The sequence below is a fragment of the Macrobrachium rosenbergii genome, chromosome 55 (genome assembly GCF_040412425.1).
Source record: "Macrobrachium rosenbergii isolate ZJJX-2024 chromosome 55, ASM4041242v1, whole genome shotgun sequence".
Lineage (NCBI taxonomy): Eukaryota > Metazoa > Arthropoda > Malacostraca > Decapoda > Palaemonidae > Macrobrachium > Macrobrachium rosenbergii.
The window spans coordinates 55834517-55861223 of NC_089795.1; the positions used below are offsets into that span (position 1 = coordinate 55834517).

Here is a 26707-nt window from a genome sequence, read left to right on the forward strand (position 1 = left end):
AGCTACAAGGAGATGTATATAACCCTTATTTCGGGGGTCTCTTTCTTATGCTTATCAAGAGTTTTGTAGTTAATTATAGGAAAACTCCTCTGGTTCTACCAGAAACGAAACTATAATTACCAGCATTCTTAAAATTCATGAGGGTCAAGTTTTTTTTTTTCACCTTTTTCTTCTTAAAACTCCTAGACGTTGGCTTCCAAAGGATATAATTTTTCTACTGAATCCCAACTTCAGGTTTTGAATTACGCTTCCTGACAAATATTATTCATGGTGATGATTAATGTGCAGCCTATCTTGCCTGATGTAAGCTTTGGAGTAATTGGGACCTCATACCAGCAGGAGAGAAGTCTTGAAAACTTCACTCGAAACATACATCTTACATGGAGGCTGCATTCAAGACCTTTTCAAAGTTCGGTTGTACGAATTTCCACGAATTTTCATCTTGCCAGTGGTCTGTTCAAACTCAGAAGTCTTCAATTGCTCAATCAGGGAAGTGTCTTTTTCAGACAAAAGATCTATTTCTTGAGACTTGTGCTATATAAATGTTTCTTCATGAGGGGGTTTCTTTACAATTGTTCATCACCAACCATAACAATAATCAAGTTTCTTTACAATTGTTCATCACCAACCATAACAATAATCAACTACAGTATAAAATTTTATGAATAACACAAAAGAATCCATGAAAGGTTCCATGAAATCAATGATCTTGGAAATGTTGATTATCAGGGAGGTTTATTAATGTACATCAACAAAAACAGTAGCAGAAGCAGTGTTGCAAAAACTCCATCCTGAAAGAGAGACTATACCTATTTAGGAACAAGGGACACTTTGTCCTGAAGGCATTCTGAATTATCACAAAATGTCCTAAATGGAAGTGATCTGGCATCTTCCTTTCATTGTCATATTTCCACTGAGCTGCAGTGATGAAAATCTAAGACACTGCCCAGAGTCATCTCAAATCCCACATGCAATGCTCAAAAGAAAACGTAAGCCTTGACTTTAATTACACAAGTTTATCTCCAGAACGTTATTGAATGACAATAGGTCTTTCCAGAATGGATCTTGAGAGAGCCTAAATTTGAAGATAAATAAAAGAGGACAGTTTGGTGAAAACGATGTATAACTATAAAATCTTAGGAGGGCGTAGAGGGAGGCCTAGGACTTGCTGGGTAGATGGAGTGTCAGAAGTCTTGGGATGGAAGGGCACGAAGATCCAGGAAATTTACACAAGAATGTGTACAGGAAAGGCTGACACTGTTGAAGTCTTGTGTTTAGGAGTTTATCTTTCAATCAGTACTTGAGGGGTAAATGGGCCATAGAGTGTTGTTCTGCATATTCCTGGTTGGTATGTATATATACATACATATATATACATAACTCCAGACAACAAATTCACTGTGTAAAAAGCTATTATTTCCATAGACGACCCTAATAGTACAGGAGATTCAGAAAAGGATATCACCTTTTCTGAACCTTCTGTATGATTGAGGTCGTCTATGGAAATAATATATATATATATATATATATATATATATATATATATATATATATATATATATATATATATATATATATATATATGCGTGTGTGTGAAAGGCATGGGGATAGTAGCCTCCTCCTAAAAGACTTGTCGAGAACCAGAAGGCCCCAACCTTATGGAGACGGGGTGTGGTATTTATACTCCATAATCCCAGTGGTAGAGTACTGCGCTTGCACTAAAATGGTAAGGGGTTCAATCCCAAGCGTGCCACCCACCAGGCGACCAAACTATGAACTCGTACCAGCGACAGCTGGGTCAAACACAAGGGGAGGGAGCAGAGCCCCATCTCTTGAAGTTTTCTGAGAACTGAAAGGTTCCACACATCTGGCACCTACCCTTCTAAAAGTTATAAAAGTGTATAATTCATACACAGATATACATGTGTATATATATACACACACTTACACGTATATATGTGTCTGTGTATATATATATATATATATATATATATATATATATATATATATATATATATATATATATATATATATATATGTGTGTGTGTGTGTGTGTATCACAAATATTGAGCCACAAATGCCATTTACATTTAATATCATTCACTACACCTTGGGAATAACTTTCTCCCAAGGTGAATTGTACTTCATACGTGCATCTGCCTAATCTTGGCTGAAGCAAATCAGATATAATTCCCGTTGGGTGTAAGGTATTTCCAAGGTATAATGAATATTTGGTATTCGTGGTTCAATATCTGGGAGTATGAAAACAGTCAAGAGTGGATGTGACCAAAATTTACATATACATTATATGTATATATATAATTCACTCTTATCCAAATACACACTAATATGATCTGAAAAGCACTGTATCTGTGAAATAATAAAAATTAGTTTTTTTTTATGAAAACAGACAGAACAACTCTGAATATCTGGTAGACTATAGGGATAATCCAAAGCGTTTTATCTGACTGTAAGTTATCACGGTGTTTCCACTCTGTAGCCCAACAGTATTTGTGACGCATGCCAAATGGAATGAATTGTTTCTGTAGAAGGGTTCCTTTCTTTTACAACTGATCGCTGGTTGAAATCAATAAATTTTGCGTGAAGAAATTGTAAACTCTACTGTACAGTAGACACAGATATTTTTGATTAAACTGACATTGACCTGTATACCTATGCCCTGCATTAATAGATCTACATAAGTTTGACTGAGTTATTTTTATCATTATGATTATCCTTTTTTTTTTAAGAATTAAAGGAAGTACTGACAGGCAGAAATCTTTGCAAAAATCAGCTTATGCAGAAGAACTATATATGTATATATATATATATGTATATGACAAACAGATGATATATTTTCTGCCAACTTACCACCGCTAAGAATGTGAAATTTTTCTAATATTTCATGAAGGGGTGGGGGAGGGGGAGAAAAGAAACAAAATGAAAATCGGTTAGTAACACTGACGTAGTTACAAATCATATCATCTTGTGTCATACCATGACTTGCTTGATTCAGAGATAAAACTAAGCACTTGGACTATTGGATTTGGGCCTTTTTTTCTTTTCTGTCATTGGGAGAGGTTTCATTGGCACTGGGGTCAGGGCTTCGTCTACTGTAAGAACGACAAGGGCAGGATCTGGATGCCTAGGGGACCAGGGATGGGAAGTTCTTCAAGAAACTCCGTGATCACAAGAGTCTCTTTTGAAGAGAATGGGAATCACTGGATATGCATCCATACATACATACATACACAGTATATATATATACATATGTATATATAGTATACATATATATACATATACTGTATAGTATACATATATATATATACACATATATATATATAGTATACATATATATACATATATATATATATACATGTACTTGTATGCATTAACACATATATACGGTATATATGCACTCATATGCTTGGAGGAAGGTTACAAACAAACAAAGACCTCTAATAATGAAAAGGAATTTGCTTACTCTTGTCATTACAACAAAAATGTGATCCATCATTGGTTTCAGTACTAGAAATTTGATGGGAAATTCTGGTCTATTTGTGGCTTGTAAGGACTCCACCTTTGACAACAGGTAACCTTTTGTAAGAAGTACCTTTATGCCTCTCTATCTAAGATTAAAAAATGAGCAAAATTTCAAAAATAAAACATTTGCTAAACTACAGACCCGATTTTCAGAAATACACATACGTTTTTAACACCAATGTACCATAATAATCAAGCAATACGAGGCAGCTCTATCAAAATGAAAATTTTCCTTTTGACAAAATGACAAATTCTGGACACACTGAGACAGGTGCTCAAATGGATGAAAAATGACCTTGTCAAAATAGAGGATCGAATACCACAAGCACAACATTCGTAATCTATGTAAAAATAAATCTCCATTACAGTCATGACAAACTATCCTTTCTCGTACACTGAATTGGCTGACAAGTGCTAAATGCTTACGTGATGTGTATTTCATGTAATTAATCTCTTACTGCGTTTTTTCAGTGTCCACAGTTATTGAATATATGGAAATATATGAAAAACTTACAAATGAAAGCAAAGCGAGTAATATCTCTCTTGGAATCACAGGATATGGGAAAAGTTTGGAAAAAGCGAGACACTCTGTACTGGACAAATGCAGACGTTCAATAAAAAGCCATTTTAATTAAAGGAATGTTATGAAAAACAAAACAAAACCCCTCACCTCTATTTAGTATGTCACTGCTCTTACAATTAGAATGAAGTAAGGTAACCCCCAATATGAAAATTGACACGAACATCTACAGAACAAATGACTGAAGCCATATTCTCTATGGCAATATATAAGATCATCCAGTTGCCAACCTTGAGGTGAAGTTTGAGCTACAATTTTCCAAACGCTCCCATGATCCTACCACAGAATAAATATTCTCTAGACCAGTGTCAAGGCTATGGTAAATGTTTAAAATCCTAATTAGTAAATAAAGTCTATAAACAATTAAAGGAGTTAATGTTGCACTTTGGATATTATTTTTTACATACATTTGAAAGTTAGGTAATAACGAAAAAAAGTTAAGTACTGCAACACATTTTCAAAGTCAGCAGCATGTGCTTCGTTATATGAATACAGATAAGCCTAAAGATTATAAAGGAAATAGGGTGATATAACTGATAAATATAAGATAAACTTGCCTCACGTTATCAAAGATCTGATGACGATTTGTCATAGAGTCCAAGATTCTAGTTTCAAATAAATGCGATTATATTGTTCATAATTATTTCAGCCACACACCAATTTCCCTGACTTGCAAACCAACAAAATCTCAGGGTCGCTACCAGGTAATTCGTATTCTACTAGTAATGCAACAGGCTAACTTCGCAAAAAAGAAGTGGAGCTGTTTTTGTTTTTGTTAGTGCGACTTGTTCATATGAGAATAGTGAGCAATAGCGATTTGAGTTTTGAGGCGTTTACTTATATTAGCCACTAGAAGAAGGCCGTATCATATGTGCTCTCTTGAACACACTCCCATTCTGTATTATGTATGCCTTTAGTTATAGGTGAAGCCAGAACATACTAGAATCTTCTTTCTCCTGATTTTACCTTAAAGCTGATAGAAAAGAAAAGTCAAAGCTGATAGAAAAGAAAAGTCAAGTTAAAGATATAAACTTTGAAACATAATCTTTAAATTCTGTTAAAGATTTCAGAGAGAGAGAGAGAGAGAGAGAGAGAGAGAGAGAGAGAGAGAGAGAGAGAGAGAGAGAGAGAGAGAGAGAGAGAGAGAGAGCAGTGAGGCAAGTTTTCTTCTATTAAACGAATCCTCAATCAAGTGTTTTGTTTTAAAGGCGATACAGAGGTATGTGATGTATTGCTTGCTTAGATATTCTTAATTGTGCGACCTGATAGCATAACATTCCCCTCAACCAATATGATATAATGGACTAATTAATCTAACCTACACTGACTCGAAATCAATTTCATAATTTTATTAATCACTGCTTTGCGGTGTTGTATAAAAATGCGAATTTTTCTTGAGAAGAACCTTTTTGTTAAATATTGATATTTGCCTAAAAAACCAACAAAGAAGTGTATCTGGAAAATAATTCCTGCCAATGCTTAAAAATATATATATATATACGTTATATATATATATATATAATATATATATATATATATATATATATATATATATATATATATATATATATATATATATATATATATATATCTGAAGCTTGATGACTATTTCATTTAGGAATTAACAACCTCATACTAAAGATTAAAAGCCATCGCTCTCAATGACAGTTTCTAAAATCTGTATCTTTTGAGTTTGATATCCTGAAATACTGTGTGCTTATAAATAAATAAGATGAGTTACTGTTACTAATCCGCTTGAGTTACCTAGAACCTTCCGTTAAGAATAGCATTTTGCTGATAGCCTTAATCGGTATGTGCATTTTGTCTCCTTATCTCTTGCGTGTTTCCAATTAAATATCAACATCCAAGTTTTTTTTTTTCAATTCATTCAAAGGCTCTTCATTTCTCCTTAACTTTTTAATTCTTTGTTCCGTGTTTTACCAAAATTTCCTTTCCCAATTCCTTCGAATATACTGTTTTCCTTTCGTAAAATTTTTACCCCCTTTAAATTCCTAGTCCTATCAATCTGGAAACCGCCATTACCTCTGAGTCGTGGCTCACGAGTATTGTCTAACCAACGGCATTCTTAAGAGTTCTATCTGGAAAAAGTTGGTAGAAAAGGTCCTGCAGAAGACCACTGAAAGGGGCAAGGATTCTCAATAATCATTTTCTTCCTCTTTCAAAGATTACGATGGATTTAGATACACATACGTTTCTGTTTCCGTGATATCGGTAAGAAATGAGGTTGAAATCTCAACATTTGCGATTAGATTTCAGCACACTAAATTTGTCACTCCATTTTCAAATCTTGAAAATACACATTTTATTAGACATAAACATCTTACTGTAGATTTACATATCACAATTGGCGTGAATAAAGATCCACTTCAAAACAGTTTTCAATCTGTTCCTTATCATTCATCACTCTAACTAAAATAAATAGTTGTAAGTGATCTATGATTTACCTACAGAATTTAATCATTCACTAGAATACATCACATGGTAACAAGGATAATTCCTTTTAATCTAGGGACTACCTAAGAAAGCAATGGTATTTTACAGAGGAAAGGAAACATCTACAAGCCCAAGTAACACTGCTGTAACTAGATACTGAAGCAATAATACCGTAATGATCAAGGTCAGTGTCAATATACGGTGGTCCTACTGTTGTTATTCATAGCTTTTACACCTAATCTACCTAATGCGGATGAATACCAATATTGCATTACCAGACGCTCTTTCGATCAAGTAGCTAAATTATTATGGCAAAATAAAGGGTCTTACTTTACAAATCTATAAGTAAGGGTGAGCAAACTAATGTGAACCAATTTAGAAGAAATACTTCTATTTCAAGAGTGGCAATTACTGCATATATATATTACGCTTTTGAAAGTACCGCAACGAATTTGCATCTTCTTACGATCATATACTGTACAAGCGAATATCATATTGAAGCCCTGATACCGACGGACTTACCATCTGTTGCAGACGAGACCTTTTCTAATATAGTGAATAAAATAAAAAAATAATGAAAATGTTATCTTAAAGAGTATTATTGTTAATGTTTGATATCATTTATTTGACTTTTATATATTATAAAGAAAACCTGTGAGAATATTTTAGAACTTACCTTCTATCTGCTGTTTCACCTCATTAATTTGTGTTTCTATGGTGTTTTTCAATTCTGAAACAGAACGGAAAAGTTAGTGAAAGAGTAATAGAAAATGAATAGTGGGTTCGATGGGATACTCTTTTAAAACAGTCTAAATAAACTAATAGGAAATTATGCAGCTTCCAAGGGATTACTTTTCTGAATGTTAGAACAGAATGAATGAAAATAATACTGAATCAGAGGAAAAACTTTTTAATGATATTAAAACAGAACTGTAATACGAGAGACGATGGATCAGGTTATCTTCTTTTCCACAAACTGCAACATAATAGAAAAAGGGTTCTTCATTAGCTGGGTCATCAAAAATATTAAGAAATGATTGAAAACAATAACGAAATCCATGGTAACTACTTTCGGTTAGAGTGAACTCAAAACTGATAGCCTCTAGTGAACAGTTACTATAAATTTACATGGCTTGGATTGGTACCAAAGACGTGCTCACAATAAATGGTTTAGATGATGAAACGGCAATAATTCTCAATACTTAAAAACTTTAGGAAAAGACAAACAAGAACTTTTTCAAGATTTAAGCGTCCATTGTACCGTATAAACCCAAATGGGTAGTGGAGGGAGGGTGCAGAACTAAAGTGAGACGATGTGACATCTCCTTATTCATTAATAAGACTGACTAAGCAAAGCACTTTGATTCTTCCCGGTAAAAGAAAAGTGACCAAACAATAAACAACACAGGATAAGTGGTGAAATAAAAATGATAGGAACAACATACAGATCCGAGGACAGTGGAAAGAAGGAGCTTTTTAATATGAAGATAGATTTTTTTTTTTTTAGCTTTCCGTGGCTCAGGCATTAAAGCGTTTGGCGCATGCAGAGACCTTCAGGTACCAAAGCGAAAAAGTGCATTTAATATCCTTAAGGCCTAAGGATGTGAGAGGTTAAATCTGCTCCACAGATCAGAAAAAGAGAAAATAGAATTTAGCAGTTAAGTCATACACAGCTTGTTCGAAATTGTTGCACATCTCATGACGGATAAGGATGCCAATGCTAGATACAGAAAGTAAGAAATGAAAGCATCTCCCCATACGATACAAAAAAGGGAAAAAAACACTACTTATTATAAAAAAATGTTAACTATAGTTATCGAATGGAGTCATCACTGCTGTTTTTTTTTTATTTTAGTTCAAGTTTTATGAAAATAATAATGACTGAAATTGGTGGTCAACTCAAATCTCATCCCGAGGGGTTTATGGTACTAGAAAATAGCCTCTGCATCTGAAGAACCCAAGAGGCGAAACCTTCCGAATTTCATTGCTGAAACTCAATCACATCTGCTTGCTGTGGAATGCGAAATGAAAAAGAGCAAACGGAGTATGGTAAATTCACTTTCCTTTTATCGAAATGGTTAAAAGCGAAATGGCAAACTGCCCTTTTCGAATTCACATAGAACCCACTTTGAACCATTTCACATCATGACGTCCTACACAATCAAGCATGCATATATTTGAAAGCACAGGCCATAGTAACGAGAGCATGAAAAAATAACAAATTTTTCATGCACCAATGTCAATATTAGCGAGTAAGATTAAGGCTCTTTATACTTACTTGAATTTTAATAAATTCAAACAAATCTTCATAAGAAAATAATCAGTAAAATGAGTAGGAACTCAAATTCACAAGAAGAAACAAAAATAGAAAAGACATTTTTCAATTAAAGTAGCAAATCTTCAAAACATTTGCAGTCATCTTGAAAACAGTATGTGACATCTAATTACTACTTTCACCTAAGCTACTACAACTATAGTAATTCGTGTTAATGCTGAGTCATTCATAGTTGTTTCAATTAATTTATGTTGCAACTTTCTCATTATTTTTCTCCTATTTGCTTGCTAAAATCAAGTGACGCCAAAGAAGTTATGTGGAAATCAGTGAAAAATTATTCGTTATCAAACAATTCACGCCGATTGTTCTCAAAGGTCGGACTTGCGTCTTCCCAAAATAAACTTTTTTCCAGATCTTGTTCAAGCATTATTAAACATATTCGTTTTAGATGAAACAGAATTATGTCTCGCAAAAAGTAGATCGGAAACAATAATCGTAATTTCCAACTTAACCTGTATAAAGGTGTAAGTTCCAGGATTTGGTGATTAAAACTGAAAGAAGGGGGGGGGGGTAGAAAATCTGGCTTCAAGTGTCTATGGTCCAGGCTTGGAGAAGAGTGACAATGAAGTTTCTTAGAGAGCTTGAATTGATGTTTGGTGGTTGGGCAGGGTGGTTTTGCTGGATGGTTTAAGTGCAAAAGTATGTGATAAAATAGCTGATGAGTGGTTTTACCTCTATAAGGTAAGGATTACCTCGTATAGGCCTTCCCGTTATGATGATAATATACTTGAAAACAAATACGTCAGTTATTTTAATTTCTTATATCTCTCCCCCGACGACCAGATTCGACCCATAACATTCAACAAATAAGCAGATACATTATTCACCATTAGGCCAATGGAGTCATTCAGGCTTTTCAAGGAAGCGAGCCCATACCTTTCATTTCCTTGCCCGATTCGGTGATCGAGTGAGGCACCACCCTCGACTCACAATTAAGTGACCGGAGAATAAGTTTACCATGGTTTTCATCAGAATTAGGTTTGGTAAGCAGAATGTGACCGCAGAATGAGGTTGGACTGTGATTAGAGCGTAAAGGGGTACGAAAGATGGAAAGTTTGAAATGTTCAAAAGTGATATTTTTGGGATTAATACCTAGAGAGAAAAATGATGGACGTTCATGATAAATGATTCAGATGCAGGATTCAGAAATGAGAAAAGAAGGGAGCTTGAAAAACACTTGAAAAAATCATGTCTGAGACATAATATATATAAAAAGGAAAAATGTTAACAAGGTACTGTAATAGAAAAAGATAGGACTAAATAAAATGTCTGGCCAGATAGTGAGAGGAGGTTTACTGAAAAAAGCTGTTTTGAGGGGAAGTGACCCAATAGGGAAGGGCCGGTTAGTATAGTATCTTAGTGTAAAGGATGCAAATGGATAGATGCTTTCTTATAATATTTCAGTCAAGTGTTCATAGAGTTAAATGACAAAATAAGGTTATCACTGGCAGCTACAAAAGTTCTTGGGATCTTTGTGATGCTTAAAATTCTTTTGGATGTTATTGGTGATGATGCGATTTTGACAGAAGTTTGAAAGGCAAGAGTCTGATTGTGCATGTGGAAAAAAAAAGAATATCGAGGCACAATATGTACAGAATGAAGGATGCAGTTTGTTAAGTTTAACTGCAAATTTTCAAGAAAAAAAAAGGAGGCTTAGACAAGAATATATGGAAGGGGTGGGGTGACTAATATGGCATAAAAGATATAAACGAAAGAGCTTGGGGTAATGAAAGACTATGAATGGGGATAAAATGAGTAAAGTTTGTGGACGATATGGTGTTAACTGATGATATCCACAGAGATGGGTGAGACTTTGGAAGTGGCTGAGAGAAAAGAAAGTTGAAAGTATCTTTTGCAAGAGTAACACTTCATAATAAAATGGAAACCTTCTCAGAAGATCCTGTGATGCATGCATGTTAGTGTAGATGGTGGGAGAATGAAAATGACAAGCTCACTCTGGCACTTGAGAGTAAACGTAACAGAAAATGACAGATTTAAGGAAGAGGCTTGATACAGAAAAGATCAAGGAAGAACAGCAAAAATTCAAAATCCATGAAAGAGAGAGGAGGTTCTAAGGAATCGGCTGTTGGAATCTATGAAGGGACTGAAATAATTACTCTTCATCCGAGACGAGAATTGGGATTATCAAATGTGCATAAAAAAAAGAAAAATCAATGCTTTACATGATATATATGGAGTTGTTTGGCGAGAAATGTAAACACGATGTGATAAACTACTCACATAGACGTGAAATACGTCGCACTGATTTTATAAGATTTCACTATACAGAGAGAGTGAGAAGGGAAACTTCAGTCAAAGTTATGACTAGATCAGAAGTTTTGGTAAGAATTAGGAAAGAGAGACCGAGAAGGTACTAGGACGACAGTATTGGGAGTGAGCGGTCCTTTACAATTAGGAAAATCGGCAATAATTGCCAGAAGAGAATAATGCCCATGATGTAGGGGTTGCTCGACGAGCTCCTTCTGATGCTTTGGTGTAGAATTATGGTGGAGCTGCGGAGATGTCGATGGTCATCTTGGAATCATACGTCAAAGGATGATGCGGCTCGGACTGCTGTCTTTTTTTGCTATAAAGTCTCCCAGCTTATACTGATGCCGATGATGATGGTAGAAATGCCTTTACTAAATTCTTTGTTTTTCCTTTCCGTATAATGAAAATTAATTTAAAATGTTGATCGGGTCTGCTCAGGGCGGACTACCATGATGCTTGGCATCCAATCAAGGTCATCGGAAAAAAGCACCCGTTGAAGTTACCATCCCATGATAAGTGGTAGTTAGCAAGAGGTCTTCGAATCTCTTAGCCAGAGTTTTCATATCATAATGTAAAGTTTGTGGCTAAGATAATGATTGATATATTCGCTGTTCAGGAAGCAACCGTGACCTTCCCGTTTAATAAAGTCCGCTCTTATAAACTGAGAAATAACCGGAAGCACCATTCCTCTTTCAGATCATCACATAACCTTGGGAGAGGTGGGGCAAAAGCAACTTTCCAAAATCATGAGTAAGAAACCAAATTTGATGATTCATAGGCAAAATGTGGCTCCACTTATAAAAAAAATTCATATAGTTCTTAGAATTTTCAGCGGTGAAATACCCTCCCGTGAAATATTTAAAATAAAGATTAACTCCTGAAATTTCTCAACCCTTACAACGAAAGATACCACCTATAATGCGCAGTGATGTTTTTAATACACATATCTGGTATCCTGTCGCGTTAATTTCTAAGACAGATAGATTATATGTCAGTCTTTCTTTCCCGATGTTAGAATGACCATTTCTAGAATGAAATCGATCACATGAAACGCCATCTTATGTGAAACAGATTCTAAATTCCTGGCAACTAGCCGAAAGAGTCGCAGTGAATTATGAGAAATCTGTCTGGAAACTTGAGAAGCAGCCAAGGGTTGGATGGCTTTAGGATTAAAGGAAATGGCTTTTAATGTGGATGGGAAGGCTGGAGAGATATCTCTGATTTATAAGCTAGGCCTACAATAATGAGTCTCGTTCACTCTTACTCAAGATTGTCGGAAGAAGGTGATTTGTCATGGTAGTTGACAATGGGGCGGCATCATCATATTTTCGATCAGCAGCAACAGCCATCAATATCGTTATTTGACTGATATACAGCGTTTACTCTTGTTGATATTACTGATGTTAATGTGTGTTCGACGTTTTAGCCAATATTACTATTTGAAAAAGAGGCTGGCTGACATATGGAATCATCATTCGTAAATAACGCTAAAAAGAAGTGACTAGTCACTGCCTTTGGCTGTCTGTAATCATAAGCAATCACAGGCATTTCGTGTCAAAAGATGCAGTTTTTATGATGTTCATCGATCATATAATGAATGCCATCATGAAGCGGGCAATGCAGTGAACATTCAAAAGTCAACGATATTGCTAAGAACGACAAAAACATTAAAATATCGTGATCCACTCTGGCTAGATGTGTGCGTTGAGTGAAATACGGTACTTACTGTATAGTAGGGTGCTAAGAATCAGTAGTGGAACATCACCAATGACCCTTATATCCACTATTTCCTTTCATTTAAAAATAATTCTTTATGTCAGACCTGAGAGCGTCGCTACCTCTGGAATGATTTTTGTTCCAAGTGAGTTAATAACGGAACATTGTTGTCGATATGAATGAGGCCAATTGTTATTTTTAGGAAAATGAGGCCAATTGTTATTTTTAGGAACTTTATCACATAAATCACATACCGCCAAAGAAGTCACTGACTTTGTCCGTTAAAGGTCAGACTTTCGGCCTAAACTATACATTACCTTTTTATTTCGTCTCTTGCAAGAGATGTATTAAAAGTCGATGATTAGCGCTGGAAAAGTAGAGAAGAAAGAGAGAGCATGACAACTTCACTGCGATGCTAGCGAGGGCTCATGGACTCGGCCTAAATTTCATATTCCTTTATTCATGAATGTTTTCAGCCTGATCTCTTTCATGAAACTATTATGGCCATGTTGACTTCTAAATTCACCACGAAGAAAGAAACTGAACGTTCTCAGAGAATGTAAATTTAATGAAAAATTTCCACGCCATAATCACCTCGACTTAGTCATAATGACACAAGTTTCGACACGTCTCGCCTATATTTTTTCTCTTAAGTCAAAATTTAATGATCTTAAGGAGAAACTCTGGCGCAGGTCACCCATCCATCTACCATCTGCACTTGTGACTTTTATGAACATCCTTCGGTGTCATTTCTGACAATTTGTTAGAAGGGGAATTTGAGCAGAAATATAAATGACTACCATGACTTCAAAATTGGACAGGGTTATCATTTACAGAAAAAATAACACGCATATTTTAAGATAGCCCAATACGGGACGACTTCTACCTACAATTCTCAGATAGTAAATATGAAGATTCACTTAAGAGGTTTGACTCTTTGTAGGCTTGAGCTTCGGAAGTTATTCTCTGGCAAACTTAGATTTCATCCATGAAAGTTCTAAAGAATTTTGCCTGTGAACTTTTCCTTTAACAAAACCATGGTAAAGTTTGCATTTATATTACTTTCGAGAAAAACAATATGGAAGTTTACATAGAATTGATCTGTGGACTATTTAGATTTAATGAAGTCTTCAGTTAGAAAATTCTCTCCTTCCTTTCAATGAATTGATATTCTGCCATGTATGGTGCTTGGAAAATCTTTGTAAAGAAAGTGGGAAAATCCACTCAAGTTTGACTTAGGAAAACTTTGACATTTTATTTACAGGCAACAGAAAGGAAATGAATAGCCTTATCAAATACACTGGAAATTATTATAATCCAGTTAATGGCTTATCACAAATCACTATGAGCTCATTTCATGTGAATACATGCTCTGATTGTTAGTGATGCAATCATCCAAAAAGCAAATATTCCCTCTTTCAGAGACGGCGGTATTTCCATCAAAATCAACCTCTTCAATGGATGCAAAAACATGAAGGAAGGCTTTGTCAGATCAGATGCATAAAAGTTATGGAACAGGGGCGAAAATATATTAAGATCCCCTTTTCCAGCTAAAAGCCATCATATATCCAAGAGGTTATATCATACTGGAAATTGCAATTCCTTGCTACAAGAACTTCTCGCACCAGGACGCACAACTAAATTATTTTCAGTGACGTTCTAATAAAACTTTGGCCCCACAAACACTGCAGGCGCTCGCAAACTTCGCTATAAATAACCAAAAGGAATATCGGATGTCCTCGACAATGTGGTATCAAGATGAATTTCTATTCCACGCGAGAAACCGCAGAGAGAAACTTTTGTCTTCGTTTACCCACGAAGCAAATGGAGAGAGAGAGAGAGATACGTATCTTATCTTACGAACCGTTCCACCCCAACAAGGTGAGGACAGGTCCTGGGAGAGGACTACCTCGTCGAGGCCCTCCCGTTATGATGGTATATATTTTGACGTAGTGAAGAACACCCACGTCTAGCTTCCTTCTCTAATAATTGGTTATCCAACTTCCTGCATAGGTAAACAAAGGCACACTGTATTTTTAGGGAACGCGTTTATGTGTCCCTCCTCGTCCCTTTCAAGGGTCGAACGCGGGCCATCCAGTTTTGAGTTAAACGCACTACCACCAGAACTACGAGAGAGAGAGTCATCTATAAAAAATATAACAGTTATGAACCGTCAGTAGATATCCAGGATGATAATTCCACTCCTGTGCTATACATTCGTTCTGCAGTACTCAAGAGGCTACGTCTTATGTAACAGTAAAAAAAAAAAAAAAATTAATGTCATATTAATGAAGGAATCGCAGTGTGACAGGGACTCCTAAAGCCTTTTTGTTGTCTTTACTTCAAGCCAGTCTCCTAATGGTCAAGACTGGGTCCTCCAAGGGTTCACCGACCCCCAGGGGTTCGCAGAGGGGTTCCCAGGGATCAATTCATCGAGATTTCACTTCACTCCTGTATAGCATCATACAGTAATATGGGTTGGTTATGCTATTAATGATCTGTTCCTTTTTAAATATATTTAAATGAAAGTAACATTTTCAAATGAATGACTAGATTCATAGTGACTCCATTTTACTGTCAGGTGAACGGGGATCTGCTTTGTTTGTTCTTTGGGTGCTTGGTTTGAAAAAGATTGAAATCAGCTCTAGGTCATCAGCTTCATAAATCCAAGGGGTGAAATGTCTCCAATGGCTACTGTTGATTTTGCATAGCCGATTGGAATTTTTAAGACGAAAGGTAGCCGTGAAATAATAAATATTCACAATCAATAGATACAACACCTCTACTCATAATGAAGTGACTGCAACAGTCTAGTAATACACACGAACATAACAATGCCTTTAAGAAAATAACGCAGGCTTTCAAGAAAAACCGAATCCATAAGTTACTGCAAAGAAAAAAGTTTCTTGTCGCAGAAAAAAAACATAACTCTCCGACTCGAATGGCATTTGCGGTGTAGCAACTGAATTCTTGACGGACAATTATGCTAAATCAACTTTTGCAGTTACTGTGCACTGCCACAGCAAACGTCATTCGCAAAATAACGCACGGATTCATAACTGACTGCGTCTATGAAATAGTGTATTTATTCATGAATTATATCAGTAATGATGAAATAGCAACATAATCACAATGGCAACACCGATAATATACGCTCAACTATCTTTCTATGCATCTATATCTATCTATCTATCAATCTATTTATATTTATTTTATAGTTATTTTCATAACAGATATATATATATATATATATATATATATATATATATATATATATATATCTATATATAAATATATATATATATATATACTTAAATAACTAAAATAATTTTATGTATCAATGAGAAACATCATTCATGAGAAGATGCAGCTGTTTGCTACTAACATCATCCTTATAACTGGTCACATACAGTATTCATCACTTAAGCATGAATAACGCAATTATTCATTACCAGCGATGATAATATGATGCATAGTAAATCGCTTGAATTCTTTATATGAGTCGTGGCTTCCCATTCATCGCTCATGTTATTCAATTTTAGCTCAAAAAGCAATGATATGCTTGTTCTTAGGCGAAATGTATCTTACTTTTAAATCCTGGAACGCAAACATTACCTACGAACTAATTTGTCTTTAACTCAAAATCTCAAAAGCTTTCTTTTTGCGAATTCCGCAAGCAAGGACACTGCAGCGAACGTTCTACACAGTAATGCATCCTCTACATTCTATGTAAGTTAACAGAAAAACCTGTTGTATGCTAATCAAGTTAAGATAAAAAGCAAGTTGGAAACCATGAAGATAAACAAAAAATGTTGGTGAAATAGTAGTTGAAAAAGATAGTGGTAACGTAACCTTTTCTGCAATTTAAATTCTAGTCAGTAGTTTATGTTTACTTGTTTTTTCTAAAAACGTTTAAAACAGGAGCTATTGTTCTGCTAGTGCATCGTGACAGTGTCTGACAGTGAAAAGGAAAACACGAGTGACCGATGATTAGAGGCCAGAAAGCGAAGTAACATAGAGGATGAATAACCGTGTTGTTATTCACTGGTCCATCCATTCATTCATGTGCGTGAGGATGAGTCCTATGAGAGCGAAAGTGTGAGTACTTCAGTGCCGCACAGCAAGAGCAACAGTAACACAGAGAAAACGTAAACCAATCCAGAAAAGGAAAATAAAGACACTGCATGAGTAAGTGCGTGAGGAGGAAGCGAGTAGCCTTGCAAGGGGTCGAGCGACTTACTCGTGAACTCATCCTGATCTTCGGCCTCGGCTTCTGCAGCAAGTTCCTCGGGGGTTTTCTTCTTCCTCATGAGAGGGTTGTCGGGCATTTGGGGTTCCTCAGGGACGATTTCCTCCTTCTTCTTGATGTTGTACTGTAAAGAGAAGAAAAGACAAATGAATTGCAAACTCCATATTTTAAAAAAATGACGCAGGTGGCTGATTACCGTTCCTTTGCTTTTTACTTTAATTGCATCTCTAACAAAGAAGTGTTCACGGTGTAATGGGAATGAAATTAGCAACCAAAGAGCAACAAGAAATTGCAAACCACCTGTAATGCGATTAGCATCGTTACTCCGTTACCCTGTGACCAAGGTCTTTAGACCCTGCCTGTGACACTTGGCTGATTTCACAAACAGCATAACGCTTTGAATGTAAAAGCATTATATCACATAAAGCGGTGAAAAAAAATCATGTATCCTACCCGGCCCCGGATTCACACCAAAATTGAATCAAATGCTTCCTAAAACAAATTGAATGCTATGACAATATATCGTAAAAATCCGTTCATTGGCTTTTAATTAATCAACCTAACAGACAGACAGAGAGAAGCATCCAGTCAAAAACTTCACTTCCTGGGAGGAGGTAGTGGTGTTAAAAAGGGGGGGAGGGGGATGAAGGGGGGAGGGGGATGAAGGGCGGAGAGGCGTAAAGGTGAAATATTGTAGGAAATATTGTATTTTAAATGGAGGAGGTACTGTACTACCTGCGCTTACTCGATTTTATTTGGGACATGAAAAGAGCGGTGCTCTTTGATGTCCCGTTCAAAACACGGAAATTCAAGTAACTGAAGCAGCAATTACATCAAACACGCGGCAAAAGTAAGTCAAATATGAGTGTCTGTTCTTAACCGAGGTGCTAATTAGCCGTTGGTGACAAACTAAAAATGGATTTATTTTTACCAGTAGCTTCTGCTGACCGAGAGAGAAACTGACAGACCTTCTTTGCGATCGTTCTTTATGACTGATTGCCTCTCAATCGGTGGAATTGTAAATGTTTGCAAGTCATTGTTGAGTATACTTTTGGGTCCTTTGATGACATTATCGGGCTTATTTGTTTTTATTCAAGTTCACTTTGCTCTCATATCTCATTTTGTGCTATAATTTCCTATAAAGGTTTATTTTGCGAAGCAGTATAAGCAAAAATCATCCGATGTAATAAGCAGTTGACAGTTGTAATTAGAAGCTGACAGATACTATCAAACTCGACAGAATTAATTAAAAGTCTAGAATTATAATGGAAAGTCCAAAGCTACAACAGTGTGTCGACATCATTAATTAATAAAAGGACACCAAATATCTGATGAACAACGTGTAATCAACGAGCTTATATGTTTGATAATAATATTCAATTACGCTTCTATATTGAAACCGTAAATATGAAAACCTTCGAACACAAATATACAAAAATAAGGATTATCAAAGATTTCAAATCTCGTTCGGCAGTAAGGCCTTTCCAGTTTATATACCTACATGCATATATATATATATATATATATATATATATATATATATATATATATATATATATGTATGTATGTATACACGTGTGTATGTGCATATTTGTACACATATATATACATATACATGTTTGAAGTACAGTGGACATAAATGTCAAAAACAAAAAATGAGTTTTCTGTAAAATTAATAATTCTGTGTACTTACCCACTCATATAATTTGATTTTTAAACGGAATCAAGACAGAGGAACCCGAAACCATACGAACAACTAAACCTCGTAAAAAAACGGCAGATGTGACGTCATTGGCACGAATTCGAATCTTGGTATGAGCAATTTGCGCTCACCTAGCAATAGTATTATTTCTCTGGAATTCTTGGGAAACTTAAGAACATTACATAGAAGTTTCAAGAGATTGTAAAACTATATTTAATACCTCTATAAGGGCTTACAAAAGACATTATCTTTTTGAAAAGAATCGAAAGCTGTGTAAGATATCCTAAAGCCTTTGTGGATTATGAAAATGTCACTGACTTTTGTATACGTACTAAAAACCAATACGCATGCAAAAGTCAATGAATTTTCATAATCCTCAAAGGCTTTTGGATATCTTACACATCTTTCGAGTCTTTTCAAAAAGATAATCTTTTGGAAGCCCCTATAGAAGTATTAAATATAGTTTTACAGTCTCTTAAAACTTATCATAATTTGGGACAACGCAAGAGTTACATTATACGCAAGAGAGTAATGTGAACCATAAGTAAACACACTTTAGACTGTTTCACATGTAATGCACTTTTTCTTGGTAAAATATTAAACACTACGAATAATTATGTGTGTGTATATGTACATGTGTGTATGTATATAAATATATATATATATATATATATATATATATATATATATATATATATATATATATATATATATATATAAAATACATACTCAACCAGAGTACATGGCCATGAGGAAAGTGAAACCGTTGAATGTAAAATCTTTCACCTCTCCTCTAAAATGTTTTCAAGCAAACTACAATGAAGGGAAATAATAAAAACAAGACTTCGTTTTCCAAAAACAATTAAGGTTAAAGGTGTATATAACCATTTTAAGGCCTTCAAAGGTTATTACATTTGAGGCAGCTCTTTGGATGACGACCAGCTGTCTCAGATTAACACATGTACAGAGTAAAAGAAAGAGAGGCTAAGGCATACTGAGATTCTTTATTTTTTCTTTGGAATCTCCTTTGAACATTTTGTGCAGAATGGAGTCGAGTGTAGAGAATTTGGCGTAAATTAACATGATTTTTCTGTTACCTGTAGTACTGCACATTTTAACAGGTTTCTGGAAACAATACCTTTATATCGCCTTATTATACTACTGGGGGACCAATCAGTACTATGCAATTTTTTACTTAGGTGCACAAGAAGAGCGTTATTTATTTAGATAGAGTCAACTGAACAATGATGTTGATTTGTCCTACATTTCATTCCATAATTCTTTGATCCCCCCCAAAAAATGAATAGAAATCCCTACATGTACTGATTTTTATGTACATAAAATGGTTATATGCCCCATTAATCTTAGTCGTTGTTAGCAAGACTCAATCTTCTTTGTAATCTTTTGTTTCACTGTTTGTAGTTTGCTTGAAGATGTTTTAAAGGCAAAAGCTTTTGCACTTAATCGTTTCACTTTTCTTGTGGTCATATATTGTTTATATTTTACTTTATTATTCCAGTAATATAAATTATACACACATCTATATAACCATGCACACACACATATATATATAAAATATATATTATATATATATTGTATATATATTTTCCGTTTTTTACCTCCTTTGCAATTCTCTGCAAACATTTTCATGTGAGGTCGCTAGCCCATACCCTGAGTCAAGGATAATCAAGGATCATATATGCTGATGGCATCTCGTATTTCTCAGCGGCCACCAATCTTATATACTGTATATATATCTCAAATGTGGCACCAATATACGAATAATGACAAATATGTCATCTACCGCTAATGTGTAGCAAAGACTCATGGAAACATTCCTGTAGTTATGTATTTAAACAAACAAGAAATAAAGGTATACCTGTAAGCATGATGGGAAAGCAAAACTTTAAACGAGCGACATTTAGATAAACAAGGGAAAGCACCCTGGAAGGGAGACGCTGTTCAGACACATGAAGAAGTGAGGAGAAACTTTTAACGAGAGAGAGAGAGAGAGAGAGAGAGAGAGAGAGAGAGAGAGAGAGAGAGAGAGAGAAGCGTTGTGAGGGGCATGGTAAATACGTCCCTAAAACTCAAAGACAATAAAGAACCTTTCTAAGAAATTACGATACATTGAGTGTCGCAGTCGCAGCTGTTTCCACCATCTGTTTCTTCTAGTTGGAGAAACTTGGAATTAGATTCAGAGAAGAGTTAACCCATGAAAAAGACGACTCTTTTTCTCCATTTTATTTCGTTTCTATTATTTTAAAATTCTCGAAGGTATATAATGCTTTTTCGAACACTGTCAGATATCAAATAGTTTTGGAAAAGTTTTCGTGTAGGAATTGTGAACAATTTCGATTGTTTAGATTTTATTTGCTAAAAAATCATGTGACAATATCGGTTGCAAGTTAACTGCTTTGCCTCAATTATTTCTGAGCCAAGTGACGGCCATCAAAGCCATTATGTTGAGTAATTCGAGAATACAGAAGGATTTTACCACCTACAGAACATTAATTAAGATTGACTTGGTACTCCTACTGCTTAAATTTCATTTTACATAAGTAGATACCAGCGAAAACTATACAAGCCGTCTACGCCAAGTTAGCAAAATAGTGACCTTTTTTATTTTACAACCTGATTTATTCACTGTATTGGTGACAGAACACAAGAGTTGGCTAGCGAGAAATCTGCTATGCAAACAAAACACAGAAATGAACACTACATTAATCACCAGCAGTACCTTCGCCATATTTCATTCAGTGGTGAAAACACTGAAATTGACTGAATTTAATACGTGACGTAAATATGGCTCAAATATCTCCATTTATAAAAGCACTACTGTTTTCCATTAAAAGTTTGTAATTATACGATAACTTTATGTTTTACAATTATATGGACACGGAAAGGCATTCAAAACCGTCTAACAAAAAGTTTTAATCACAGGCTGTGAATAACTTTTCATTTATAGCTCAGTAAAAATAAGCTGAATACGTGTTATTCATATTACAGGAAATTTCAATTTTTTGGGCCTTACAAAACGGAATCCAGAATTTAACGGAATCTGAATGGATCTGCATAAATTATAAGACTAACAGCACAGGAATTGGTGTGTCTCCTTTCTCCGATAATTAAGTATGAAAACATATTAACCTTCTGGTTCGTTCTGCACTCCAACTTATTCAGAATTACATATTGCGTATGGACAACAAAAATGATCTCATTCGATTGTCTTCGCGGTAAGTGGAATGTCTGTGACGCTGATTCCTAGAGGCACAGAATGAATCTGCGCTACAAGTGATAGGTGCTTGAATAAGAAGTACAACACTTTTGAAGTAAAAGTATTTGATCTCATTCGTAAATTACGTAATTTTATAGATATAATCAACTGTGATGCATAAATGGCATTAGGAACTACAGAGAGAGAGAGAGAGAGAGAGAGAGAGAGAGAGAAATCACGCTCCTTTCGCAATGATTCGTTCGAGAAGAGTAAGTAGATAAAACAAGAGGCGTAGGCAGCCCAGTTACCTCCTTGCTTCTTTCGGACGCCCCGCTCCTATCCCGAGAGGGAAGGAAAATGGGATCATTCTTAAGAATAACATGACGAAGTAGTTATTTTCAGTTCTGACTATAAACAATACATTATTTCCGGGTTCTCTTCTCAATATAGACTAGTTTACCACTCACAGATTACGCACTCTCTGTTGTAATAGAACTCTCGAAGAAGCCTGGTGGAAGGCGAAATTATCGAGCTATTAAGAGTGTTTTATCCTCTTTTCTCTTGTGGACTATACTGACACGCATTCAGTATTACAAATTTATTTTACTGATGATTTAGCAAATCCAAAAGTATCTGCAATCTGATTTTGTATAGAAATTACGCAAGGCATGATCAGTTTTATAACTTTATTAAATCCGTTATTCTCAGCAAAAATCAAATCATGAAGTTTCTTCCAATGAATCTTAAACTTCTGCTGTACCCTAAAGGCGGTAACACATTCATAGTCAACTCTTAAGGGGCATCCATTTCTTGTCGGGTCATAACGGTTTTTTTTTTTCAATGTCAAATGTAACAGCACCAAAGGTTTTTTTATTTTCTTCAGGTTGACCAAGCCTAACGAGGTATGGATAACTCCCTGAAGTCATGTATAGACTTGACATTGAAAGAAAGGCCCCCCATCACCCGACAAGGAAAGGATGCCCCTTCCCGAGTTTAAGAATGTGCAACGCCTCCAAGGATAGTAGAAGCTCCAAATTCACTGGAAGTCATTTCATGTTTTGATTTTTACCAAGAAGAACGGATTTAATAAAGAATGTGAAACAGGATGAAATATCTTCATTAAAGTGAATTCAGTGATGAATTCCTTGAGCATATTGTTCCATGAGTCTACATGACTCCATGAAATGAATAATAAAATAACGTTGAGGTATTTTCAGCACTCTGAATAAGGAGAACTATATTACAGTATATCATACTATATTACAGTATATTATACTATATTACAGTAAATGTTTATCGACGGAAGTTTGGAATGTAAATGTTACCATCGCCTGTCAGTTTAAGAAAGAATCAAATGTTACTAATACAGTACAGTATTGAAGAATACCTAAACCATAAAAGTACAGGCTCTCTCTCTCTCTCTCTCTCTCTCTCTCTCTCTCTCTCTCTCTCTCTCTCTCTCTCTCTCTGCGTAAAAATAGCGGCAACCAGCAATGAACAAAGTTAGAATCATCGTCTATATTCGGATTCAATTGTTTTCAGTGGAAAACGTATCGAAAGGTATTGAGAAGATAAGAGTTCAGTGAGTGTGGCCCCTCTATATTTAGGCTGAGATGGCAAATGTAGTTAGGAAATTCGGTATGTGTAAGTGTTTAAATGTACAATTGTATGAGTGCATGGATGTTAAATGTAGCCTTCCAATCGAATCTATCTACGCAATGAACAGAAAAGTGTAAAACATATAGTTTAGAAAAACAGTAAATTAAAGAAGTAAAAACAGCATAATTCTTAAAAATACAAACATAAAGAAAGAGCAAGGCATGGCGACAAGAACAAATAAAAACAAAACCTCTAAAACCGAGAACGAAAAAGAATATAAACAAAGAATGAGTAAACGGGAGTAAAGAAAACATTACGAAGGAGAAATGAAATTCTTAAAAATAAGAGCAGTATAGCGTGGAGAAAAGAAATGGATGATGATGTAGATAATTACAACAAGAAATATCATATTTTTAAAGACAAAAAAAGGGAGAGAGAGAGAGAGAGAGGGCTGGCGAAAATCGGCAAGATTTACATCACTGTTATTTTCTCGTTCCAGTTAAATGAGGCTGTAAGATAGGGTGTGCGTGCTAAGCTGGCTGAGGCAAGAAGGTCATAAGTTATCTTTTTTCTCTTTCTTCTTTTGTTTCTTTTACGTCAGCAAAGGCTGGCTGCTGTCCTGGACGCGATAACTGGGCAGTTTGGTATATAGGGATTTATTTGTTGAAGTCGCACATATCAAATAATGACGACGGTTACGTGATGTGTGCATGTGATTAATTTACAACCTTAATGTATGTTATATATATATATATATATATATATATATATATATATATATATATATATATGCGTGTATGTGTACGTGGGCGTGCATGTGTGTGCGTGTGTGCATGTGTGTGTGCGTGCATGTGTATAACACTTTCTATCGCGGGAATGTCAACGTGATATAAGGTATATGCACTTGCCAAATATCGAATGCAGTATTTGTGCAGTTGATAGATCCTGATTATCGTGTCACACGGAGAGAAACAAGTTCATAGTTCCGAACGACGCCACAGTCAAAAGGACTGTCACCGAATCTCGTTTTATAAAGTCAACAAACGTAAAGCCTTTATAACGATAAAATAAATATATGCAAAGAATTAGTATTTAATTTAATGCATGTTTTTGTGTATTTTGTATGGTTACCCTTCCCGTAGTTCTTAGTTTAAGATGTTTTAGTTTGTGACCGGATTATCTCGTTCATTGCTTTATACCCCTTGACAATTAACTATCTGATACTTCTTGTTCTCTTTGTTTACTTTTTTTTTACCATTATACGAAACTGTCTCATTTGTTTCCCGACGATACGTTAATAAACATGAAATAGTTTGGTACCGAACTTCTGCCTGTTATTTCCCTGTGGTGCAAACACACACAAATATATACATATACACACACATTGTGTGTATCTATGCATGTATGTATAAATTTATCATACGTATTCTCTCTTAGAAGGACTGAATGGAAGTTTTGGTGTTAACCCTCCAATTGACAACTAATTTTTAGTTTGGGATGAGGTTGCAAGCCTCTTACCATTACTCAACCTTGTTGCAAGTCACTCGAGTCTCCAGTTAACCGCGTGCCAAATTCACTGTCATATAAAAGCAAAGTGGGATCAATGGAACTCTGCCCAAGTATTTCAGAGAGCTCGAGCACTGAACTCAGGACCCATCGCTGGTGAAGTGAACCTCCTACGCACTGGACCACGAAGGTTTGTCGTGACCAATTTGTAACCTTCCTCTTTCCAGTCAGAATGTGAGCTCTAATCGCATCCGTGAATGGAGAGCTTCTTCGTTTGTCTCCTGTTTTGGATTTAAGGCGTTCAGTGAAAGAGCACTTTAAGCACTGGAGGAAATCGAAGAGGTTATTAAGGCTGCTAATAGGATTAAGTGTCTCTTCAATTTGACGTGTGTGTGTGTGTGTGTGTGTGTGTGTGTGTGTGTGTGTGTGTGTGTGTGTGTGTATGTATGTATGTATGTATGTATGTATGTATGTATGTATATATATGTGTGTGTGTAAATTGTATTTCTGGAGAGAGAGAGAAAGAGGGAGGGTGTCTAGAGCTTTCTAATCATTAGTATGGTTTCTTTAAAGCAAGATTCATGGGTTTCCCACTCTGCCTAACAAATATTACGTTACCTTTTCTTAGAAAGGCTGGTCAATCCTTTGTTGCTGCTCTTTACATCGCCATTTTGCAAGGCTCGGGCGTAGGACCCTGCTAGAAATGCATCTTGCTTATGTATTCGATTTGTAACTCATTTGAGTAATTGTACCGACTCTTTTCTTCTACGGTATTTCACTGGATGGTGCCACACATGTGGCTGTTTGTAGTCTCTGGTGGTGTTCCTTAGTTATTTGTTCTTCTTCGCTCTGTTTTCGTTTCCTAACGACATATAGAAGGGTAGATAAAACAGATGCTGGGAAATGATGGGATATTTGAGTAAGAGAAAGTATAAATTCTTGAGCAGTAATGATGTTTAGCTTTCAAAATATGAATTTAAAGAGCGCTTTTTAGCCTCATTTCTGTCTCAAACTTTTAGCGACCCATGACAAATATTACCATATATATCTATATTTATGTACAAACAAATGCGTTCGTCACAAGTATCAAAATATACTGTCTACAGCACAAGGAAATAATTACAGACTACAAAGACTTGATGAAGAATTGAAACCTAAGCTAAAACAGAAGGTATATGAAAAGCCTTGAGCGTCCAGAAAGCATGTTATTTGCATGAAATCCTAAACAAAGAGAATGAGATGAAGAAGCAGCTCACAACTAGAGCAAATAATGAAACAAGGTAGCGAATGAAAGATCAGATGTAGTAATTAGAAGTAAAGGAAATGGGAAAAACTGAAAACCATAATGGAAATAAGCAACGTAATACACGAGCGCATGGCCGAACGAAACAGAACAAGATTTCCTTCGACCTGTCCTTGTAAGTAGAAATAAAAACGGACAAACTCAATCCTTTGGGATCTTTGTAAGTCAATGTGGTGGCAGTCAAAGCTTGATCCCTTGGGATTTCTCAGATATTTATATACACACGTTCTCT

General features: G+C 35.5%; 1 protein-coding gene across 4 annotated transcripts in view; it reads right to left on the reverse strand.

Moving 5' to 3' along the window:
- Nucleotides 1–26707, reverse strand: part of cpx (complexin) — a 356338-nt gene that overhangs the window by 12721 nt on the left and 316910 nt on the right. The window contains exons 4-6 of one of the 4 annotated variants that reach the window (XM_067098600.1): nt 17140–17272; nt 7254–7307; nt 2872–2895 (exon numbers count right to left, since the gene is read on the reverse strand). In XM_067098600.1, the coding sequence (XP_066954701.1) occupies nt 2872–2895; nt 7254–7307; nt 17140–17272 (211 nt within the window). Of the gene's footprint in view, nt 1–2871; nt 2896–7099; nt 7124–7253; nt 7308–17139; nt 17273–26707 lie in introns of all 4 variants that reach the window. The other 3 variants (XM_067098599.1, XM_067098602.1, XM_067098603.1) reach the window with 3 other exon arrangements.